The sequence below is a fragment of the Amia ocellicauda genome, chromosome 1, assembly GCF_036373705.1.
Source record: "Amia ocellicauda isolate fAmiCal2 chromosome 1, fAmiCal2.hap1, whole genome shotgun sequence".
In the NCBI taxonomy this organism is placed as follows: Eukaryota; Metazoa; Chordata; class Actinopteri; order Amiiformes; family Amiidae; genus Amia; species Amia ocellicauda.
The window spans coordinates 29,668,953-29,693,282 of NC_089850.1; the positions used below are offsets into that span (position 1 = coordinate 29,668,953).

General features: G+C 38.7%; 1 protein-coding gene across 2 annotated transcripts in view; it reads right to left on the minus strand.

The window, feature by feature from the left end:
* Positions 1–21,341, minus strand: part of fig4a (FIG4 phosphoinositide 5-phosphatase a) — a 76,649-nt gene extending 55,308 nt beyond the window's left edge. Inside the window, exons 1-9 of one of the 2 annotated variants that reach the window (XM_066701209.1) lie at positions 21,269–21,341; positions 20,570–20,712; positions 18,799–18,897; positions 17,665–17,788; positions 6,726–6,882; positions 5,800–5,850; positions 2,217–2,362; positions 1,988–2,116; positions 22–122 (exon numbers count right to left, since the gene is read on the minus strand). In XM_066701209.1, coding sequence (XP_066557306.1) covers positions 22–122; positions 1,988–2,116; positions 2,217–2,362; positions 5,800–5,850; positions 6,726–6,882; positions 17,665–17,788; positions 18,799–18,897; positions 20,570–20,632 — 870 coding nt within the window. In that variant the 5' untranslated portion in view covers positions 20,633–20,712; positions 21,269–21,341. The remainder of the gene's footprint in view (positions 1–21; positions 123–1,987; positions 2,117–2,216; positions 2,363–5,799; positions 5,851–6,725; positions 6,883–17,664; positions 17,789–18,798; positions 18,898–20,569; positions 20,713–21,268) is intronic. The other variant, XM_066701218.1, reaches the window with a different exon arrangement.
* Between the last annotated feature and the right edge of the window lie 2,989 nt (positions 21,342–24,330).

Sequence of the window (24,330 nt, forward strand, 5' to 3'; positions counted from 1 at the left end):
CCATAATGAATTGGCTAATACCTCACAGTTGGCTCCTCTCTTCAGGAAACGTGTTCCTGCAAATTTACTCGACCTCCTGGCAATCAGGGTGACATACACTGGTCGCCCATAGATCAGCAGCTCTGAAGCAGTAAGGTTAAGGACAGGAAATAATCAGAATCTGGTGATGATGAATCACCGCTGGGCATTCTCCCGGTAAACAAGGGAAAAGCCATTTCCAAGAATTTCACTGCAAACATCTAATAGGTACCCTAGTGTGAAGGTATCATTTCTAGTAAACAATGTGATTTTTCCTGATTAATTTCTTATTTTGCTGAAAAAGGGCCACAGCAGGAAAAGATTCAATACAGGACAGGACAGATTCAATACAGATGGATAAATATAAAGAGATTATTAAGAAATAAACAAGATAATATGTAACTGAAAATCTGCTGTTGGCATGGTTACTGGTGTCCAATAACTAAAAATGTCACATTGAAGAGCCTGAAAGTTCAAATGCAGAATAACATATAGTTGTTTTATAGGGCAACATTTAAAAATAAACTACATTAATAGCCCACCATAACCATACATAGTTGTACATTTGGTTGGCTCTTGATCTAATGTTTTCCTATTGTTTTTGGCAACACATGCATTCTATTTATAAAAAGCTCACAGAAAATTCTACTTCCTACAAATAAATATCTATTAGTTCCTTGCTAGGAAATACTGTTAGAAATATGCAAAGTATTGCATTTCAGTTTCAGAAAACCTGAGAAGGCAAACAGCATATGTACAGATTAAATAAGACTTAAAAGCAAGATTTAAAGTGCTTTTAGTTGATTTAATACACTGGTAATATAACAATTAATAGCTACTATAACAGCACTAATGCTTACCAGGTGGAATTATTAGTTAGTTCTCTTTAAACTCAAAGACAAGATAATTTATCTCCCAGTAACAGATGGTGATATTATGCAAATGTTTTACATATGACTCAGTGTTTCTACACCAGAGTCTTAATTGCTGTGTATAAGAGTTTGAAAAAGAAGAATACTAAAAAGATTATAAAGCATTGACAGTATACAGTGTGTTTTCCGAAAGAGGGGGACTTCTGCATTTTTTAACCAAGGTCAAACTTACTCCATTCCACTATGTATAATTAGGGCTCTGTGTTTCACGTGACCAACTTTCTTAGGCTGCACTCCATTCCTCCTAGCCCATTAATCATCTCAATTTGTCATTCTTTTAATGTGCATTGATTAGGCAGCAGCTCAAACATTTACTTAGTCATGCATCCCTTTATTACTAATAAGTCTGATCAATGAATGTGTAAATAATGTAAATGTTTCCATTTACTAGTAGGAACACAAAAGTTGTCAACAGAAGAGTAAAACACACAGCACTGATTGCACTGAAGTTGGTTGTGTAAAACACAGATGCTTTCTTAAAATGTATTTCCCTAAAACCACACAAATACCAGAAGCATCTGAGTAAAAAGACAAGTAGAGGAGATGGCTTAACTGATTTTAATATATTAAACACATATAATTTCAGTTGTCATAGTTTGCACTTTGACATTAATAAATTAAACCAAATCTTTTCAAATCAAATTCTGACATATTATGATCCTTTTAAGAACACAGAAACATACATGGCTAGACTTTAACAATCATAGGCTGAGCTGCTTCAGAAAACACAGTCAACAAAATCTGTGTATTCTTTAACTCTCCAATGATTTGATTTACCATACTGTAGGTAAAGGTGCAAAAATCACACTCACAACAGGCACTGTCCTTTAACAGACGTCTCTCAGATGCACACCTTCCCAACGTACTGGTCCTCTATACACTTTCAGAAATCATCACACATTATTCCCTGCCCTCAGTGCTATTAAACAAAAAACAACTTGACTAGACTTAAGAACACTGGACAAGGGAATCAGTAACAGATTATTATTTTTTTCCTTCTTTCTATTTTTGAAATAATGTTGGTGAAAAAAGGATACTTGACTGGCCACAGAAGCCATGGATGATGTACATTAACCAGTCTGGATGCACAGTGTCTTTGATCTTCTCCAGAAGCTGTCCGTTCCACACATATTTTGCATATGGTTCATTCCTGACCCCAAAAACAACTAAGAAAGCAAACAAAAAGTCAGGATTGTTTATACGACTGCTGTTAAAAGAGATGGTTAAAAAACAGATAAATAACTGAGACAGTTTCAACATTCCCACCTTGTGTAGGCAAGCCTTCATCCTCAAAGATGTCAAAGCTGTCCTGTCGACTCTGGGTGGAGACCTCCTCAGTCTTCACCATATCACAAGTCATCTTCAGAAGAGTCAGGTTGTACTGCAGAGAGCGGCTCAAGTCATAGCTGTAGCTACAATCAGAATACATTGTGCAATTGAGAATGTCATACTTTCAAACAGGATCAACATTGTACATGTTAAAGTATGGATTCTGTATGTGCATATAATGTATATATACATATCAAAAATATTTTTTATAAAAATGTGAATGTATATAAACTCACACGCACACACCATATATACAAACTATGTTGCTTTTTTCAGAAAAGCTACTGGATTGGTATGGGACATTTTGACCTGTATGAAAACAGAGGGGATATTCAGACAAAATTAAGGGCAAGGCATGAAAAGCATGCACAGCGTGATGTACAGAGATTATTTTTAGCAATGTTTTTATTAAAGCACAATCCCAACAATAATGAATTGAGTAGGAATTATAGCTGGAAGAGCATGATGTGTTAATTAGGAAACCATGATTGGAAATAATTTGTGTTAGAAATGCTTTCATTTCCCTTTATGTGGAACAGATATGTAAACAAGAAGTATAAATTAAATTAGACCGTTAATAGGTTATGGAACAGCAGGCTGTGTTATAAAGGCATATTACATTTATGTCACTATGACCTTGACATGCTCATCAACACACATTTAAAACATAAAAAATGATCATGAAAATGAGAGTGGTTTGTAATAAGCAGAGAAATAAATTGTCTAAAATCTGCCATGTTCCCTAAGGGAAAAAATAACACCTTATTAATATGCAGCCATAAACCCAAAAACACAACCTTAATGCGAGTAGGATTAAAAAAATAAAAAAATAAAAATTACAACAGAACGGTTCAATAAACAATGTAAAAAATGATTATACTGAATGTGAATGACTGAATAACATTGTTCCAAATGAAGGGTACCAATAGTTATATCGGTGTATGTATGTGTGTGATATACATATACATTTATATATATATATACACACTCACCTAAAGGATTATTAGGAACACCATACTAATACTGTGTTTGACCCCCTTTCGCCTTCAGAACTGCCTTAATTCTACGTGGCATTGATTCAACAAGGTGCTGAAAGCATTCTTTAGAAATGTTGGCCCATATTGATAGGATAGCATCTTGCAGTTGATGGAGATTTGTGGGATGCACATCCAGGACAAGAAGCTCCCGTTCCACCACATCCCAAAGATGCTCTATTGGGTTGAGATCTGGTGACTGTGGGGGCCAGTTTAGTACAGTTAACTCATTGTCATGTTCAAGAAACCAATTTGAAATGATTCGACCTTTGTGACATGGTGCATTATCCTGCTGGAAGTAGCCATCAGAGGATGGGTACATGGTGGTCATAAAGGGATGGACATGGTCAGAAACAATGCTCAGGTAGGCCGTGGCATTTAAACGATGCCCAATTGGCACTAAGGGGCCTAAAGTGTGCCAAGAAAACATCCCCCACACCATTACACCACCACCACCAGCCTGCACAGTGGTAACAAGGCATGATGGATCCATGTTCTCATTCTGTTTACGCCAAATTCTGACTCTACCATCTGAATGTCTCAACAGAAATCGAGACTCATCAGACCAGGCAACATTTTTCCAGTCTTCAACTGTCCAATTTTGGTGAGCTTGTGCAAATTGTAGCCTCTTTTTCCTATTTGTAGTGGAGATGAGTGGTACCCGGTGGGGTCTTCTGCTGTTGTAGCCCATCCGCCTCAAGGTTGTACGTGTTGTGGCTTCACAAATGCTTTGCTGCATACCTCGTTTGTAACGCGTGGTTATTTCAGTCAAAGTTGCTCTTCTATCAGCTTGAATCAGTCGGCCCATTCTCCTCTGACCTCTAGCATCAACAAGGCATTTTCGCCCACAGGACTGCCGCATACTGGATGTTTTTCCCTTTTCACACCATTCTTTGTAAACCCTAGAAATGGTTGTGCGTGAAAATCCCAGTAACTGAGCAGATTGTGAAATACTCAGACCGGCCCGTCTGGCACCAACAACCATGCCACGCTCAAAATTGCTTAAATCACCTTTCTTTCCCATTCAGACATTCAGTTTGGAGTTCAGGAGATTGTCTTGACCAGGACCACACCCCTAAATGCATTGAAGCAACTGCCATGTGATTGGTTGATTAGATAATTGCATTAATGAGAAATTGAACAGGTGTTCCTAATAATCCTTTAGGTGAGTGTATATATATATACACTCACCTAAAGGATTATTAGGAACACCATACTAATACTGTGTTTGACCCCCTTTCGCCTTCAGAACTGCCTTAATTCTACGTGGCATTGATTCAACAAGGTGCTGAAAGCATTCTTTAGAAATGTTGGCCCATATTGATAGGCTAGCATCTTGCAGTTGATGGAGATTTGTGGGATGCACATCCAGGGCACGAAGCTCCCGTTCCACCACATCCCAAAGATGCTCTATTGGGTTGAGATCTGGTGACTGTGGGGGCCAGTTTAGTACAGTGAACTCATTGTCATGTTCAAGAAACCAATTTGAAATGATTCGACCTTTGTGACATGGTGCATTATCCTGCTGGAAGTAGCCATCAGAGGATGGGTACATGGTGGTCATAAAGGGATGGACATGGTCAGAAACAATGCTCAGGTAGGCCGTGGCATTTAAACGATGCCCAATTGGCACTAAGGGGCCTAAAGTGTGCCAAGAAAACATCCCCCACACCATTACACCACCACCACCAGCCTGCACAGTGGTAACAAGGCATGATGGATCCATGTTCTCATTCTGTTTACGCCAAATTCTGACTCTACCATCTGAATGTCTCAAGAGAAATCGAGACTCATCAGACCAGGCAACATTTTTCCAGTCTTCAACTGTCCAATTTTGGTGAGCTTGTGCAAATTGTAGCCTCTTTTTCCTATTTGTAGTGGAGATGAGTGGTACCCGGTGGGGTCTTCTGCTGTTGTAGCCCATCCGCCTCAAGGTTGTACGTGTTGTGGCTTCACAAATGCTTTGCTGCATACCTCGGTTGTAACGAGTGGTTATTTCAGTCAAAGTTGCTCTTCTATCAGCTTGAATCAGTCGGCCCATTCTCCTCTGACCTCTAGCATCAACAAGGCATTTTCGCCCACAGGACTGCCGCATACTGGATGTTTTTCCCTTTTCACACCATTCTTTGTAAACCCTAGAAATGGTTGTGCATGAAAATCCCAGTAACTGAGCAGATTGTGAAATACTCAGACCGGCCCGTCTGGCACCAACAACCATGCCACGCTCAAAATTGCTTAAATCACCTTTCTTTCCCATTCAGACATTCAGTTTGGAGTTCAGGAGATTGTCTTGACCAGGACCACACCCCTAAATGCATTGAAGCAACTGCCATGTGATTGGTTGGTTAGATAATTGCATTAATGAGAAATTGAACAGGTGTTCCTAATAATCCTTTAGGTGAGTGTATACATACATACATACACACACAAACATTTTTGTAACATCTTTGTTTGTTTAAGCATCAAAAATCAGGTTTAAACCTTACCTAAAGTAAAAATTGCTGGAAAGATCAACGTTTTGGAAAATTCTCACATATCTTCGATAGAGAAAGAGAGAGCGAGAGAAAGGGGTTAAATTTCATATAAAACATTTTTTAAATATTGAATGACTTTTTACTGTATAATTAAGCCTCCTTTTAAACATTTTCTGCACTGGACTAAATTGTTGTAATTTATGTAGCTTAAGAATATGTGCTAAAAAACATCTTTGACCTTTAAGCCAGTCCTGCCCAATTTGCAGTGACAGTGAGAGGTTTAAGTTTTGTATTTACTAGATGTTGCCAAGTGCAAGGTCTGGGAGAGCAGAGATACCGATAAGGCAAATGTAATATGGGGTCCATCATTGGAAACATTACAGAAACAGGGCACCTTCTTTCAGAGTAAGTAGCTGAATCACATGTATGATAAAAATGCAGAGCCAAAGAGAGGTGTTGTGAGCTTTGCTTTCACTATGGTCTGGGATAACATCAAACAATAGTAATCACAGAGACTGTAGCACAAAAGAGAAGTCACAATTTCTCTCAAACATTACTGGTAAAAAATAAGAGACTTAACCAACAACTGACATTCATCCAAGATTTAGGAGGGACAAATGTGGAAACCGGGGTACTGAAAACCCACTATATTAATTGATACTACATAATCCTCATTCCTCTTGTAAAGCCCTTGTTATCCATAACAATGAAGATATGTATTACATTGCATATCGATGTAAAACGTGTGTTGTTCATCCACATGACCCTCAAAAGGGCAGAATTTACATATTAGAGATGTCAGTGGCAAAAAGAAAACAGGTCAGAGTGACCTGCAAGTAGAGTGCAACTCTAATGCCAATATCCTGTGTATTTGCATCCAAATGAGAAAATGGGTGGAGCCCATATGGGGTTTCATACAGGGTAAAACAATGAGTTACCTGGCTTCATCAGGATGGGTTACGCGGACTGAGTCGTTTGGAATGTAGATCATATTTGTGTCTTCTATTTTATATATGGAATGTCCTCCGATGTCGGCCATCTTTCTTCGTTTTGTGATCAGAACAATATAATACCCTTCTAAGAAACGTACAAAACCTTTATAGTGTGTTTGAGACAGAGAGAGAGAGAGAGAGACCAGTCACAATAATTTTAAACATTTCTAAAATCACCAATTGTACAACATGGCATGTTTCTTGTGTTAAACTTTAACATTATAAGGAGCAGTAGAAGTAGTGAGCATGGAACTGAACTAGTGTACTTAGAATGCAATGTGTTTCTATGGAACACTCATAAAGGAGAAGGTAGAGAGCACCAAAGATCCAAGTCTTTTACCATTACCTCAATGCTCTCACCTCCATCATTTTGAAAGATGCTAGGTTTTCAAACCTGGATATTGTATTTTTCATGCTTGCAGATCAGTGATATGGATACAAAAAAAAAAAAAAAATTGGGCTGCAGTGATGCCCCAGATAAATCACTACACAAATATAAATCAGCTGAAGGATTGAAGTGTCTATGTTCTGGCTTTGTGAAGGTTCTAGATAAATTGATAGCACTGCATTCCAGATTATTTAAAAAGTATTATTAAAAAGATTTATGAAAAACTATGTATTACCACAGCACAATTGTATTGATAAAACCCAGGCTGCCACTTTCATTATGCACAATTTCAATTAAGTAATCAGAGTTTTGGAATTGATACATTAATTCTTTGATGAACTGGTGATAGACAGTTTACTAAACCATGGATTGGTATCAGTAGGCTACATAAAGCATGATACCAAAGCCAGTGTCATAACCGAAACAAATAGATTTAAAAAGACCCCTCAGACTGTCCAATTAGATGCTACATAGGAAATTAAATGGGGGACAGATAGCCTTACAGTACTGCCTCTTTAGGCTTGATATGGAGAAATGTCCATCACTCAAGACTAGGAAAACAATACAGATTTGCAGCAGAAATTAAAAGGTTCTGGGAATGTTACTAATTCTCTATATGCTTCTGAAAATAAAATTTAAAAACTAAGTAAGATTGCACTGTTGGAGATTTCACATTGTTTAAGAAGAAGCCAATCTACCTGTTGCTGCAAGTTTGTAGTTATTTTCTTCTTTTTAGGATTATTATTTTTATAAGTAGTAGTAGTTTGTCAATAAATTAAAAATAATACACAGGAAACTAAGTTTTATGTGAATCTACAATACATTACACTTTCTATTGCACTTATGTTGTACAGTGAGGGAAAAAAGTATTTGATCCCCTGCTGATTTTGTACGTTTGCCCACTGACAAAGAAATGATCAGTCTATAATTTTAATGGTAGGTGTATTTTAACAGTGAGAGACAGAATAACAACAACAAAATCCAGAAAAACGCATTTCAAAAAAGTTATAAATTGATTTGCATGTTAATGAGGGAAATAAGTATTTGATCCCCTATCAATCAGCAAGATTTCTGGCTTCCAGGTGTCTTTTATACAGGTAATGAGCTGAGATTAGGAGCACTCTCTTAAAGGGAGTGCTCCTAATCTCAGCTCGTTACCTGTATAAAAGACACCTGTCCACAGAAGCAATCAATCAATCAGATTCCAAACTCTCCACCATGGCCAAGACCAAAGAGCTGTCCAAGGATGTCAGGGACAAGATTGTAGACCTACACAAGGCTGGAATGGGCTACAAGACCATCACCAAGCAGCTTGGTGAGAAGGTGACAACAGTTGGTGCGATTATTCACAAATGGAAGAAACACAAAATAACTGTCAGTCTCCCTCGGTCTGGGGTTCCATGCAAGATCTCACCTCGTGGAGTTTCAATGATCATGAGAACGGTGAGGAATCAGCCCAGAACTACACGGGAGGATCTTGTTAATGATCTCAAGGCAGCTGGGACCATAGTCACCAAGAAAACAATTGGTAACACACTACGCCGTGAAGGACTGAAATCCTGCAGCGCCCGCAAGGTCCCCCTGCTCAAGAAAGCACATGTACAGGCCCGTCTGAAGTTTGGCAATGAACATCTGAATGATTCAGAGGAGAACTGGGTGAAAGTGGTGTGGTCAGATGAGACCAAAATCAAGCTCTTTGGCATCAACTCAACTCGCCGTGTTTGGAGGAGGAGGAATGACCCCAAGAACACCATCCCCACCGTCAAACATGGAGGTGGAAACATTATGCTTTGGGGGTGTTTTTCTGCTAAGGGGACAGGACAACTGCACCGCATCAAAGGGACGATGGACGGGGCCATGTACCGTCAAATCTTGGGTGAGAACCTCCTTCCCTCAGCCAGGGCATTGAAAATGGGTCGTGCATGGGTTTCCAGCATGACAATGACCCAAAACAAACAGCCAAGGCAACAAAGGAGTGGCTCAAGAAGAAGCACATTAAGGTCCTGGAGTGGCCTAGCCAGTCTCCAGACCTTAATCCCATAGAAAATCTGTGGAGGGAGCTGAAGGTTCGAGTTGCCAAACGTCAGCCTCGAAACCTTAATGACTTGGAGAGGATCTGCAAAGAGGAGTGGGACAAAATCCCTCCTGAGATGTGTGCAAACCTGGTGGCCAACTACAAGAAACGTCTGACCTCTGTGATTGCCAACAAGGGTTTTGCCACCAAGTACTAAGTCGAAGGGGTCAAATACTTATTTCCCTCATTAACATGCAAATCAATTTATAAGTTTTTATAAATGCATTTTTCTGGATTTGTTTGTTGTTATTCTGTTTCTCACTGTTAAAATACACCTACCATTAAAATTATAGACTGATCATTTCTTTGTCAGTGGGCAAATGTACAAAATCAGCAGGGGATCAAATACTTTTTTCCCCCACTGTAATTCGCCCTGAATAAGGGCGTTTGCCAAGAAATAATAATAATAATATTAAGTAATTTCCCTACAAGCAAATTCAATTAATAGTGGGTATTATTTTTGTTTAGTAGATTTCTCCATTGTTGTTATACACTAGTTTATGTCACCCTGAAAAAGTAAAGTTTCCAAAAAGCCTTCTTGACTACATACACTGATCAGCCATAACATTATGACCACCTGCCTAATATTGTGTTGGTCCTCCTTTTGCCACCAAAACAGCCCTGACCCGTCGATGCATGGACTCCACTAGACCTCTGAAGGTGTGCTGTGGTATCTGGCACCAAGACGTTAGCAGCAGATCCTTAAGTCCTGTAAGTTGCGAGGTGAGGCATCCATGGATCAGACTTGTTTGTCCAGCACATCCCACAGATGCTCAATTGGATTGAGATCTGGGGAATTTGGAGGCCAAGTCAACACCTTGAACTCGTGATTCATCAGAGCAGGCCACCTTCTTCCATTGCTTCGTGGTGCAGTTCTGATGCTCATGTGCATCTGATGCACCTTGAACTCATTGTTGTGTTCCTCAAACCATTCCTGAACCATTTTTGCTTCGGGGCAGGACGCATTATCCTGCTGAAAGAGGCCTATGCCATCAGGAAATACCGTTTCCATGAAAGGGTGTATATGGTCTGCAACAATGCTTAGGTAGGTGGTATGTGTCAAAGTAACATCCACATGAATGGCAGTGCCCGAGGTTTCCCAGCAGAACATTGCCCAAAGCATCACACTGCTTCCGCTGGCTTGCCTTCTTCCCATAGTGCATCCTGGTGCCATGTGTTCTCCAGGTAAGCGACACACATGGACCCGGCCATCCACGTGACTCATCAGACCAGGCCACCTTCTTCCATTGCTCCGTGGTCCAGTTCTGATGCTCACGTGCCCATTGTAGGCGCTTTCGGCAGTGGACAGGGATCAGCATGGCACCCTGACTGGTCTGTGGCTAAGCAGCCCCATACGCAACAAACTGCGATGCACTGTGTGTTCCGACACTTTTCTATCAGAACCAAAATTAACTTTTTCAGAAATTTCAGCTACAGTAGCTCGTCTGTTGGATTGGACCACACGGGCCAGCCTTCGCTCCCCACGTGCATCAATGAGCCTTGGCCGCCCATGACCCTGTCGCCGGTTCACTACTTTTCCTTCCTTGGACCACTTTTGATAGGTCATCTAGCCATCACAATTTGGCCCTTGTCAAAGTCACTCAGATCCTTACGCTTGCCCATTTTTCCTGCTTCTAACACATCAACTTTGAGGACAAAATGTTCACTTGCTGCCTAATATATCCCACACATTGACAGGTGCCATGACAATGAGATTATTAGTGTTATTCACTTCACCTGTCAGTGGTCATAATGTTATGGCTGATCGGTGTATCTGGCAAGGCAAGTTCTTTGAAGAAGGCTTTTTGGAATCTTTTTTATTTTATTTTATTTTAAGGGGATCTAAATTAGCATCACACCAGCCCATCTGTGATGCCCGTGATGCCTCCCAGACAGATGTACATCCCCTGTCCATTTCCTCTCCTTTAGTCTTTGTTGCAACACTATCAGCATTGCAGATAAATCATAACCCAAACAACAACATCAACTGGGAATCACAGAACACACAATGGGTCATAAATTAAATCACAGGTAAACAAAAGCAATTACAAAAAGTTAACGTATAAAGGCCAGGTTTGATATTACATCACTTGGTTGGAGTTAAATATGTGCTTAATAAAAAAATTCAGGCAGTGCCCATCTTCAAAATAAACAGAAAACAGCCCCATTTACCATCTAACTATCAGCAAAATATAAATTTCAGGTAAATCATCTTGAGCCCAACAAGACGTGCTAAAGACAAAGTACCCTCCCAATCCAGCTCTATTAAGCAAAAGAAGCAGTTTTTCCAATGATTAATCTTCTCTTTACTATTCATTCTGACCTATATAGCCTGACATTTCTATGTGGCTATTAAGCTTTCTGACACAAGTTAATGTAAAAATTAAACAGGAAAACTGTCTCAATTTTCCTCCTTGATACACAAAGGAAATGACCTACATTTCGGAGACAGTCTGCAATACCTCCCTCCAAACTTTACATCTGGAAAGCATTCAAAATCTTAGGTAATAGAATTAGGTAATAGTAGAGCCAAGACCAAAAAATGTCAGATCACCATGTCTCTCGTTCAACCCAAAGGTACCATTTTAGAGTGACAGTTATCAACCCACCACTACTGAATATGTTTTTCTCAGTCAAAAAACAAGTCTTCAATGAAATAAGCCCATTGATTCCTTTTGATGATGTTAGCTTCATCATCCCTTTAACCACCATGTGATTCATATTTGTATAATTTCTCAAAATGCATGACCAAGTGGTTAGTTATCCAGTGGCCCCTTTACAAACTACAATAAAAACCCTCTCTGTTCTTCCAAATTCTCAACCAGCATCTCCCAGGTTTAACATCACGCTATACAGACCACAGCCAGGGGCGTCGCAAGGGGGTAGGCATCCTAGGCAATTGCCTGGGTCCCCGGGCTAAGGGGGGGACTCTCCCCACTCTCACGGGAGAAAACTCCGGCCACATACCCTAGAATCATCTCTGCCTGGGGCCCCCACATCACAAATACCTCTGACCACAGCACAACCTTAACAGCATTGTGAATCAAACTTTACTTGTTACTGACAGGGGTTTTTGCTATCTAACCATACACAGTATGTTGTCACTTATAGGACAGGCTGCATGGGAATCAAATTTCGAACACATGCCACACACAGCAGTATATTTCCATATTCCTCTGGTTTAGAATTGGAATGAAGCTGCAGATTGAGAGAAATGAAATGAAATGCTGTGATCATTTATGCTAACCCATCTTTACAGCAGTTCTGGCAACGTACTGGAATGTGTAGGGCAGGAACAGTGCTGTACAGTGCAATAAGCATTTAGCAAAAAGTGTAATAGTGGTAGCAGTATTGATTTGGCACTTACATGTGTGTTTGTCAAACATGTAATTAGGGCTGCTGCAACCTAATCGATTAAATCGATTACGCCGATTATTAAAAAATCGTTGGCAACAAATTTCATTATCGATTGGTTGGGTCTACCGGGGCACAGCTACAAAAAATAAAAAAAAATAAAAGCACTAAACACTGCAAAGAAGACAGAAACATGTGCAATGCTGAATTCACATAGCGTGGGAGTGCAACAATGATGCATGAGCATCTGAACAGAAAACACAGAGCCGTGATGACAGAGGATGAAGACGCTCAGCTGGTACAGGCAGTGGCACTGGATCAGACACAGTTAAAAGTAAAAAGTAAGCAAGAAAACAAGCAGGATAGCCAATAAATGGGAGCAAGCAATAAAAAAGGCTAAGATGATTTTTAAACTTGAAACTAACAGAGATCCTTAAAAACGTATTTTAAAAGGTACTTTTTAAGACATTTCTTCAAACTTTCAGGTGTAGGGGCGCTTCTCACAGCCTCTGGAAGTGTGTTGCACAGCCGCGGCGAAGTGCTGCAGAAGGCTAGGACTATATGATCAAATTAGTGACATAAATTTTATTCAAAATATAAATGTGTATCGTAAACTAAAAAACAAATGGAAAAAGTTATGAGTTTGCAAACGGGGCTGCTGAAGAAATAAGGACCCTCTATATCATTTTTACAAAGATATTAAAAAAATATACAGTACTCTGCAAAAGTTTTAGGCAGGTGTGAAAAAATGCTGTGAAGTAAAGGCTGGTTTACACTTCTGCGTCTGCGTCTGCGTACATGCGTACATGCGTACATGCGTACATGCGCGGGCGTCGTGCGCAGACGGTCACAGCTGCTGCCAGCACACTCGCACTGACAGAGACGCGTCCATAGGGGGCAGTGTCGCACTGACACAGCGCCATTACAGAGAAAACCCGCTTTCTATGGGGCACCTACGATTGGATGGATGTAAATTAACACGTACTGTTAATGACGTGTTACAGAAACTACACGCACACAAAAATACAAACCGCATCCTGTATGTGCAGATCTCTATTGTCTTGCTATAGTTGGCTAGAGACTTAACACCAGAACATGCACACACACGTCTGCGTGAATTTCTCCTGCATTGGCGTTTCTGCTGCTAAACTCCTCACGATGAATGAGCTGTAAACACCTTCTTCTCCCACCGCCAGACCCGCGGTTCCTGTGAGAAACTACAGCCCACTGAATAATACCATAAATATAGCCGACAATATGGGCTTTGTAATCAAATTAGCAATTGTGAAAGATTTATAATCATGTTAATTGGTGAAACACACTATATTTTCATTATTATCATTATTTATTGTATTTGATTTGCACCTGATAAAGCTCTCGTCCAATCAGCTCAGCGAGTTTCTAACTTTCTCGTTGTTACGGAAGCGTATTGCTGCCACACGAAAAAAAAATATATATATATCACGTTATTACGTGTTAAGGAATTGTCACATAATAACAGACTGGACTAGAATACCGGAGACAAAGCAATGATGTCAGACGTTGAGGATTTTGTACGAACTTACTTTAGGTTGGGATTCAGCCCCAGGGAAATGTTACAGTATTTGGCTCATGTACACCATGTCATAATAAACATTAGGACACTCCGGTGTATCCGAAACAACGATTATTTTGCTAAATGTTTATCTTAAATTAAGCAACACGTACTTATTGTGCAAAGGTTGACATTTTAATTTATGTTTTTCAACAAAGCTGTTTTATAAACTAAATCCCATAATACTGCAATTTCACTATGGTAAAATACTGATTATACTAGACATTTCAAGGAATAGAGGTCATATATTCAGAAAATACACATATTAAGTTCAGCATGTGCATAGGCATGTTTTGTGCGCGTGTCCATGTATGTTTGTTTTACTCAAGATAATAATGTGTGAAGGTTACAAATAAGCTTGGGGAGTCATATATACTGCGTGTATGTATGTTTCCACCCAGGCTAAAACGATAGTCTGAAGATATAAATACTGTGCATTTGTTCAGGATAATTCATTTTGAGTAGTTTCTATTTTTAAGTTATTAGATTGAGATGTCCCAGATTCAATTTGATCGACATGCTCTGTTTGTCCATGATCACATACGTATTCCTGATCTTCAAATAGTAATGTTTGTAGGAGCCCATTTATGTATTAATAAACATTTATAATATAGGTTTTGTTTAACTTGTATTTCTGTATGTTGCATTGAGTATACATAATTCAATTATTTTTCATTTGATAACTTGATCATTAATGTAATTGATAATTGGGTGAGAAAGGGGAAGGAGTGAAATAGTTCAGGAAATTGGATGGGGCGGGGGATAGATTTGGGGGATAGATGTATTGTTGGGTCACAGACCGGATTTCAACTACCTGTACTTTTGTTTTGAAAAAAAATGTGTAAATAATATCTGGACGCATGGACTTTGATTAAAGCGAAATGGTGCGTTGCTATTTTCACAGATATTGTTAAGATTGATTTGAGTTTGTGATTTAAAATGTCATTGGATAAGTATTGCGTTAATAGCAACCTAAAGTAAGTTCGTACAAAATCCTCAACGTCTGACATCATTGCTTTGTCTCCGGTATTCTAGTCCAGTCTGTTATTATGTGACAATTCCTTAACACGTAATAACGTAATAATTCCCTATCACGTAAAAACATGATAGTTATCACGTAATTACGTGATATATATATATATATATATATATATATTCGTGTGGCAGCAATACGCTTCCGTACATTGCAAACCCGGGTCCCTGGATCAATGTCTTGATCAGTCACTGTTTGATCCTGATGCTAATTGTTCATTCCATCCACAGAAAGCAAAGTACATTTGACCTTTCGTCCAAAATTGCCAAGCAAGTTCGAGGGACAAAATACTCATTATGTGGCATTTTAAATACTTTCGTATGTCATCACATGGTTTCTCTGCGGCAGCGCTACACACAGACACACATCGCACAAGGAGTCCTGGAAGTGATGGTGTGGCCCCCACAGAGCCCTGATCTCAACATCATCGAGTCTGTCTGGGATTACATGGAGAGAGAGAAGCAACTGAGGCTGCCTAAATCCACAGAAGAACTGTGGTTAGTTCTCCAAGATGTTTGGGCCAACCTACCTGCCGAGTTCCTTCAAAAACTGTGTGCAAGTGTACCTAGAAGAATTGATGCTGTTTTGAAGGCAAAGGGTGGTCACACCAAATATGGATTTGATTTAGATTTTTCTTTTGTTCACTCACTTTGCATTTTGTTAATTGATAAATATAATCTATTAACATGTCTATTTTTAAAAGCACTTACTTTACAGCATTTTTTCACACCTGCCTAAAACTTTTGCACAGTACTGTATATCACATATAAACTACACCTCAGCATAAACACAAAAGCAGAGTGCATGTTTCAACGTTAAACTATTTATTTCAAAGTGCAAATCTTTGTAAATAATGTAAGTCACATTGTTGGTGTTTATCTGTGTTTAACCAACTTCTAAAATTCTAGCTACATCAGACAGTAGGTATCATTCCTGCCCAGCTCCTCTGCGATAGCTTCCCATATATTGTCAGTTTATATTTATTTACTATAGTTCTATAGTTATTCGTGGTTAGACACGCAGATCATATGATTTTCCAACAATCCATGTCTTCCTCTGGTGTTTCATTGGTCGATGTAATTTTTAACGCAAATAAAATCAGATCAAATCGAATTTGTTTCACAGTGAGTGTACAAGGTGGGAAAGTAAATAAGAACACACTCATGTTTTTCTTTTTTCATGCACGTTATGATCGTATGCATCATCCAGTGTGCATGTAAATGTAAATATTATGCTACTATGCATACTCATATTGTCTCATTTTCATACTCCAGTACTGAACTGTCGTGGAAGCTATTTGGTGTAGAAAACCCTTTAAACACTGAATTGAATGTTTATTTTGCATTATTTATCAAAAGAGTTTAGCACCTTTCAAATGAAATTGAAATTATCTGTGTACACTTGCTGTGGTCCGGACTACATTTACTGAGTGGTCTGAATCACCGCACAGTGGTCCCTTTTATAAGCATGACATTGTTTGTGTATGGTTTTATACAGTTTTAACTGTTACATGTGTAGCGGTCTCAGTCCACTGTACATTTTCACTTTGATTACTTCGATTAAATACACCTATATCACATTTGCACGTTTTGTGTTCTCCCCCTCCAGTCCCCGTGCAGTTCGATGTTTAATTAATTACAGTATTTAAAGCCCCTGTGTTGCCAGTTAAGGGGTGGCCACTCCTTTGATGTGTAGTCCTTCAATAAACCCGAATGTGTTGAGAGCACTGCCCCAGGCTCAGCAGTGTCTCAAGAAAATGACAACACTTCCGCTTTCTCTGATAGCGAGAGATAACGTTAACTCGTGATCACGACATAACGGCCCATTATGTCATGATCATGAGTTAACACGAGGTAATTTATCTCGTGATCACGACAATACAACTCATTATGTCGTGATCACGAGATAACCAGAGGGGATTTTTTTTTTTTTTTTTTTTTTTTTCTCAATGAGCCACCGTAGTTTACCACACCTATCAAAACTATAAATAAGAAATTAGAAAATGGAACAACAATCAAAATCTTTTAAGAGCTGATAAGATGATATTTGCTCAGAATCACACTTTCAAAATGTGGTTTAGGATCAGGGGAAAGGAAACTTAGAAAGACAATTGTTTACTTTCAATCATACATCAGCACGTGTCAGTACACCAGCACAGGGGTTAAAACTGAGCGGATAACAGCATGTGTGTGGAGAAGCTTTAGTTGAGACCAAAGGAAAAATGTAAAAGATTAAATACAATTAATCATTATTTTACATCTGTACCTAATTATAACTTTTAACCATGACTGGCCTGTCTGAAGTAGCGGTTATTGTACTCACAGCACATCAAATCTGATAACTCATTTTGCCAATAAAACTACAGCCTTAGCAAATATTTTTGGGTCAGCACACAAGCAAGGGGTGGCAAAATATCAAAAGAAAATAAAGAGAGGTTCTTACCAACGATGCCATAAGCCGATACTGCTCTTGATAACCCTGAAGAACCCTTCTGTCCAATCTTAGTTCTGTTCCCCAGATCCAGGCGTCCCAGAAGCTCCCGGACTTCTTGCTGGTTGTACACATGCTGAGTAGGTAGCGTACACAGGTAAAGACCATCAGTGAGTACCATGGACAATCCTCTTATTACACATTGTTCAATAGCTGTGACTCCCTGTTCACAAAACCTGGCTAGCTAAACAATTTCCTCCCATTCAGACATACATTGCTTTTTCACTTTGTATTCAAATGCTGTTCTTCAAGAAGAGTGCCCTCACAGCTCCATCCCCGTACAGACTGTGCTGTAATTGAAGAGTACTTGAAAGACTCCAGCTTAAAACTCTGTTACCTCATCTGGCACTTTCCAGCCAATTAAAGAAGAAGCCAAATGAGATAACATTAAAGAGATAAACGAAAAAAGAAGAATCCCAGGAAGGATGCTTCTTCAGAAGTGAGAAAGCAACTTGCCCAATTTTTAAACAACATTATTAGATACTGTGATGGTGATTTTAAGCACTTAAAATGTCAATCACACTGAAAAACATGTAGGTCATATTAACACAAATATGTATTAAGTTAATATACACATTTCTTTAAATATGTCACAATATGAGAAAAAAATGTATTCATTGTTAAGCAATCAATACTAATTAAAATATGAAGCAGCTAATGTTCCTCTTGGTCAGTTTAGACTATAAAAGTATTATGAAAATCCTAGATGGAAAGGATTTAAGAGCACAAAGTAAATTTGCAAATAAACGAATAACACCACTAACACAGGCAAACCCATACACATAGAGCCACACACATATAAACCTACAAGAAACTGTTTTGTTGAAGTAAAATATACATTTCACTGTTTGGACTTGGCTCTTATGCCAAAAGAAAACACACAGCTAGTCTCTGAAAAAAAGACTTGGGGAACTGGCGCTCCAATGGGATGATTATATAATCTGAAGTAATGTGAGATCTTGAAAAAACTGTTTACTGTGCTTATGAAGACAACTGTCAACAGTTAATTTTCAAGCAATTCTGAAATACTGCCAATTATTCTGGGAAGTATTGCCAACAAATGTGTTACAACCACTGTGTACCTACCTTATCATCAATAATAACCAAGTCCTTGGGCTCCGTGCGATCGATTTTCAAAACACGGTGTTTGCTTTGTGCATGATTACTTCCAACAAGAAAATATCTCTAAAAAATAAATAAATCTGTTAGATCACATTATCTTGAATTATTCAAAGATGTGCTTTGGAGCAAAACATTCTGGACAACATACTAATGAGACAGGAGGAAGGTAGGCATGTTTTGCTGAAAATGTGGGAAGTTGAACAGATCGGTAAAGAGAGAACATTGTCAAATTAGTCTTCCTGGAATAATGAATATATACTAAAGAGAGGTGTCAGTAAACCCTGGAACACATTCATGGTAGTACTTAGTGAAGTTTCTGTATTTCTCCTTAGCACAAAAGGCTACATTCACCTAATAGTGGTAAATGTTTTTGATAGCACCTCATGCTTCTTAGTGCTCAAAAGATGTTGGGAATATTTTTCTATATTTAAAAATTAACTTTTATATTTACAAAAGAAATTCCTTAATTTGAGGATTTAATAAGCTAGTTTGTTAATGCACTGCTGTACAATATGTTCATTATTTTAGATAAATCAGTGGTAGTTCTAGGCTGCATGTAGTTTTCATTGCAGGTCCAAATATCTTTAAGACATGTCAATTTTATTGTAGTCCCTCAGTATAACACATACTTCAATTAAGGTTTAATGCATTACAACTTAAGGAATTTATGCAAGTAAATCTGACAATAACTGGGGCTACACGTCTGTCTCAGAGAATATCTCATTATTTTTCAGATTATTCTTTGCCAACTTTGAATGTAGCTTAGACATTAAAATAAAACATACATGATTAGTATGATATAATAATAATAATAATAATAATTAAAGGACTGAATTATGTGCCCTATAGTGTAAATTCACACATAATGTCTTATGTTAGACTCTGACAAATTGCAGATTTTCCTATACACCTTTTTAGTTGCTGCCATCTAGTGTTTTATCATTATATTTCAGCATCATCCCAAATTAGCCCTTTATCTAAAGCAGCACCTTAAGCAAGGCACTCCAGTACTCCCTAACATATGTTAAACTTCTCTATCAACCCACTACAGGACAAGCTTACACACCACACAGAGGAGTGACCAATCACTGATGCCTTGCAGGCGCTCCGCTTGTTTGCAGTCACAACAGTCCCTCAGTTATTCTCTCCTCCTGTACCCATAGGGATCTTTTCAGGATTTGGGCTAGACAGTGCTTCCCACCATTACAACCCAGATCAGTTCATGATTCTCTTTGAAATATATTTATATCCTAATTATAAAAATAACATGTAATTTGTCCTGAGCATATGTAACAAAACATACTAAAGCAAGAGGCAAGTCCATAGAATATATACAGTTCTATTTCAGAGGAAAGACCCAGTCTCTAATAACAGCTCTCTATGAAGTTTTAAAGATGGTATATAATACACCCGAGCTTCTTGTAACTTTGTACAGGAGTCTGGCTTAATAATATATCAATACATGGTGTGGTGTATATCATTACTCTCTTAAGGCCAGCCTACTTAAGAGAAAGATGCATTCATCTTCTCAATTAAAGTGACATAATACATTTTTCTACACACACACACACAACAATTCAATGTATTGTTTTAGAATGTAACGGTTTGTTAAGAAATGATTGACGTATTGGTGTAGCCTATGCCTCTTAAAATGAAAGGCTTTAGAATGGCCGCCATACATCACCTGCTTCACCTTATTGTTTAAAGCTCGGCTTAGTCAACTTCAAATACTTACAGCTCTCGTTTCGTACAGAACCAGCTTCTGCACACAGCTGATGACTGGAGCCGACATGGGCATGGTGGAGAGATGGTATCAGGAAGACAACAGTACAGGATAAATCCGTGTGTTCATCAAGGCACTTCGTCTGACAGGATGACCTGACGAGTGAACATAAACACTTCCTGAAAACACTTTCAACTGCTGGATCGGACAGCCGTATAGCGTATTTATGCGAACAATGCAAGCTTTGTTAAACCCATACTGGCACATTGCATATTTAAATAGGCTTGTGGTTTCGATTTGTTCACTCTTTGTTTTTATTAATATCATCTGATAACACATTGTCTTCTGAAGTACAAAAATGAAGGTGTCATCATTACACACGCTCTTGGCTTTGTTTTGCAGATAACTATATTCATAAAGATGTGTATTTGTTGTAACAAACACCGATACATACGAATACAAAACACAGCTGTAATATTATATGAATGTGCCCTCAAACAGTATACAAACGTGACTTTCAAATGGAAGGAACCATTTCTGCATGAAGCTAATTGTCCTGTAAAAGGAACCAATTTTGAATTACAGTGGTAAGAACTGAATGCATTCCGATTAGATCTACACACTTAAAATGTATCATTATCAAACGGTAATATATAAGCCACAGAATAAAGCATTGAAGTATTTTCTAAGATATACGAGCTTGGTTGGTACCTCATAGATGTGTTGCGATCAGGTGATAGTCATGCTGAACTTCAGCTGAGACGGAGTGCCGCTCGGCCAAAAAGGACGTTGGAAAAAAGCGATTTCAATCTAATAGAGAAGGGGAATAAGTTGCATGGTTGCATTTTTTTTTATTGTTAGTAGTAGTAGTAGTGGTACACTTAAAATATTTAAAACACCGAGTTGAAAGAATGTCGAATTAATGAATATCACTTCATTTATTATGAAATATATACTAGCACAATGATTGCAGCTACCAGAATAATGATTTTGATTTATATTACAAAAAGGTAAAGAGTGTTAGCAAAGTTTTCACAATGGTAAATGTAACACAATTTATTTTAGAAATATGGTTTCCAATATAGTATAGGAGATCCTCTTATAACTAACTTAAACTATATTATTTCTGACGGTTAGTCTAGTGTCTGTTGGTTTTTAAGCATTAGAACAACATTTAAATGATATACATATATATAATTAATATGCGATATCATATATGAGTAATATGTTTATGATGTTTTGGAATTAAACTCAAAGACCGAGACTACAATTCCCAGCAGTGTTTGCGGTGTCACCATGGCCACAGAGGTACACTAACCGCAGCACAGCGGCGGAGTTCACTCATAAACACGGCAAGTACAGCGAAGTTTGCACGACATTTGCGCTTTCTGTCCTTATATAATTAAATAACTCTCATACTGTTGTAATTAATGTGTGGAAGTGGATGGGGAATGGCTAAGGCATTCTTTTTTCTTTCTTAAATCAAGTTAATTCATATGTGAGTGCTGTTGAAAGACACGACATCAATACATGTTAAGAAACTAGCAATTACAATGGACTTTATCAAACTGCAGCAGACACACAGATTGGGTTTTGATTTAAACCATGCGTGTTTTTATCTATTCTAGTATGGTAGATTTTAATCCCTCTGTCGCAGACACTTAATTTATTCAATGATTTTAAGTTTTAACCAACAAGACCTTCACCCAGGGGTTGTGTTTCCGCTGTCAGAGCCGGGGTGGAGGGGGTGCGAAGTTACTTATTCATTCTTCGATTGTTTTGTGGTAATATTCGGCTCTTAGCATCGGTCTTTCTTGAATATCCCACACAAAACAACATCGCCATGAAAACATTAACATTATGTACCTATGTGGTCAACAGCCTGATCACAGGAGTAGCTTATATATGTGTGTGTGTATATATTTACAGTGAGGGAAAAAAGTATTTGATCCCCTGCTGATTTTGTACGTTTGCCCACTGACAAAGAAATGATCAGTCTATAATTTTAATGGTAGGTGTATTTTAACAGTGAGAGACAGAATAACAACAAAAAAATCCAGAAAAACGCATTTCAAAAAAGTTATACATTGATTTGCATGTTAATGAGGGAAATAAGTATTTGATCCCCTATCAATCTGCAAGATTTCTGGCTCCCAGGTGTCTTTTATACAGGTAACTCTCTTAAAGGGAGAGCTCCTAATCTCAGCTCGTTACCTGTATAAAAGACACCTGTCCACAGAAGCAATCAATCAATCAGATTCCAAACTCTCCACCATGGCCAAGACCAAAGAGCTGTCCAAGGATGTCAGGGACAAGATTTTAGATAATTTCTTTGTCAGTGGGCAAACGTACAAAATCAGCAGGGGATCAAATACGTTTTTTCCCTCACTGTGTGTGTGTATATATATATATACACACACACATATACACTCACCTAAAGGATTATTAGGAACACCATACTAATACTGTGTTTGACCCCCTTTCGCCTTCAGAACTGCCTTAATTCTACGTGGCATTGATTCAACAAGGTGCTGAAAGCATTCTTTAGAAATGTTGGCCCATATTGATAGTATAGCATCTTGCAGTTGATGGAGATTTGTGGGATGCACATCCAGGGCACGAAGCTCCCGTTCCACCACATCCCAAAGATGCTCTATTGGGTTGAGATCTGGTGACTGTGGGGGCCAGTTTAGTACAGTGAACTCATTGTCATGTTCAAGAAACCAATTTGAAATGATTCGACCTTTGTGACATGGTGCATTATCCTGCTGGAAGTAGCCATCAGAGGATGGGTACATGGTGGTCATAAAGGGATGGACATGGTCAGAAACAATGCTCAGGTAGGCCGTGGCATTTAAACGATGCCCAATTGGCACTAAGGGGCCTAAAGTGTGCCAAGAAAACATCCCCCACACCATTACACCACCACCACCAGCCTGCACAGTGGTAACAAGGCATGATGGATCCATGTTCTCATTCTGTTTACGCCAAATTCTGACTCTACCATCTGAATGTCTCAAGAGAAATCGAGACTCATCAGACCAGGCAACATTTTTCCAGTCTTCAACTGTCCAATTTTGGTGAGCTTGTGCAAATTGTAGCCTCTTTTTCCTATTTGTAGTGGAGATGAGTGGTACCCGGTGGGGTCTTCTGCTGTTGTAGCCCATCCGCCTCAAGGTTGTACGTGTTGTGGCTTCACAAATGCTTTGCTGCATACCTCGGTTGTAACGAGTGGTTATTTCAGTCAAAGTTGCTCTTCTATCAGCTTGAATCAGTCGGCCCATTCTCCTCTGACCTCTAGCATCAACAAGGCATTTTCGCCCACAGGACTGCCGCATACTGGATGTTTTTCCCTTTTCACACCATTCTTTGTAAACCCTAGAAATGGTTGTGCGTGAAAATCCCAGTAACTGAGCAGATTGTGAAATACTCAGACCGGCCCGTCTGGCACCAACAACCATGCCACGCTCAAAATGGCTTAAATCACCTTTCTTTCCCATTCAGACATTCAGTTTGGAGTTCAGGAGATTGTCTTGACCAGGACCACACCCCTAAATGCATTGAAGCAACTGCCATGTGATTGGTTGGTTAGATAGTTGCATTAATGAGAAATTGAACAGGTGTTCCTAATAATCCTTTAGGTGAGTGTATACACATATATATATACACACATATATACACATATATATATATATATACACACATATATACACACACACAGTACTGTGCAAAAGTTTTTGGCAGGTGTGAAAAAATGCTGTAAAGTAAGAATG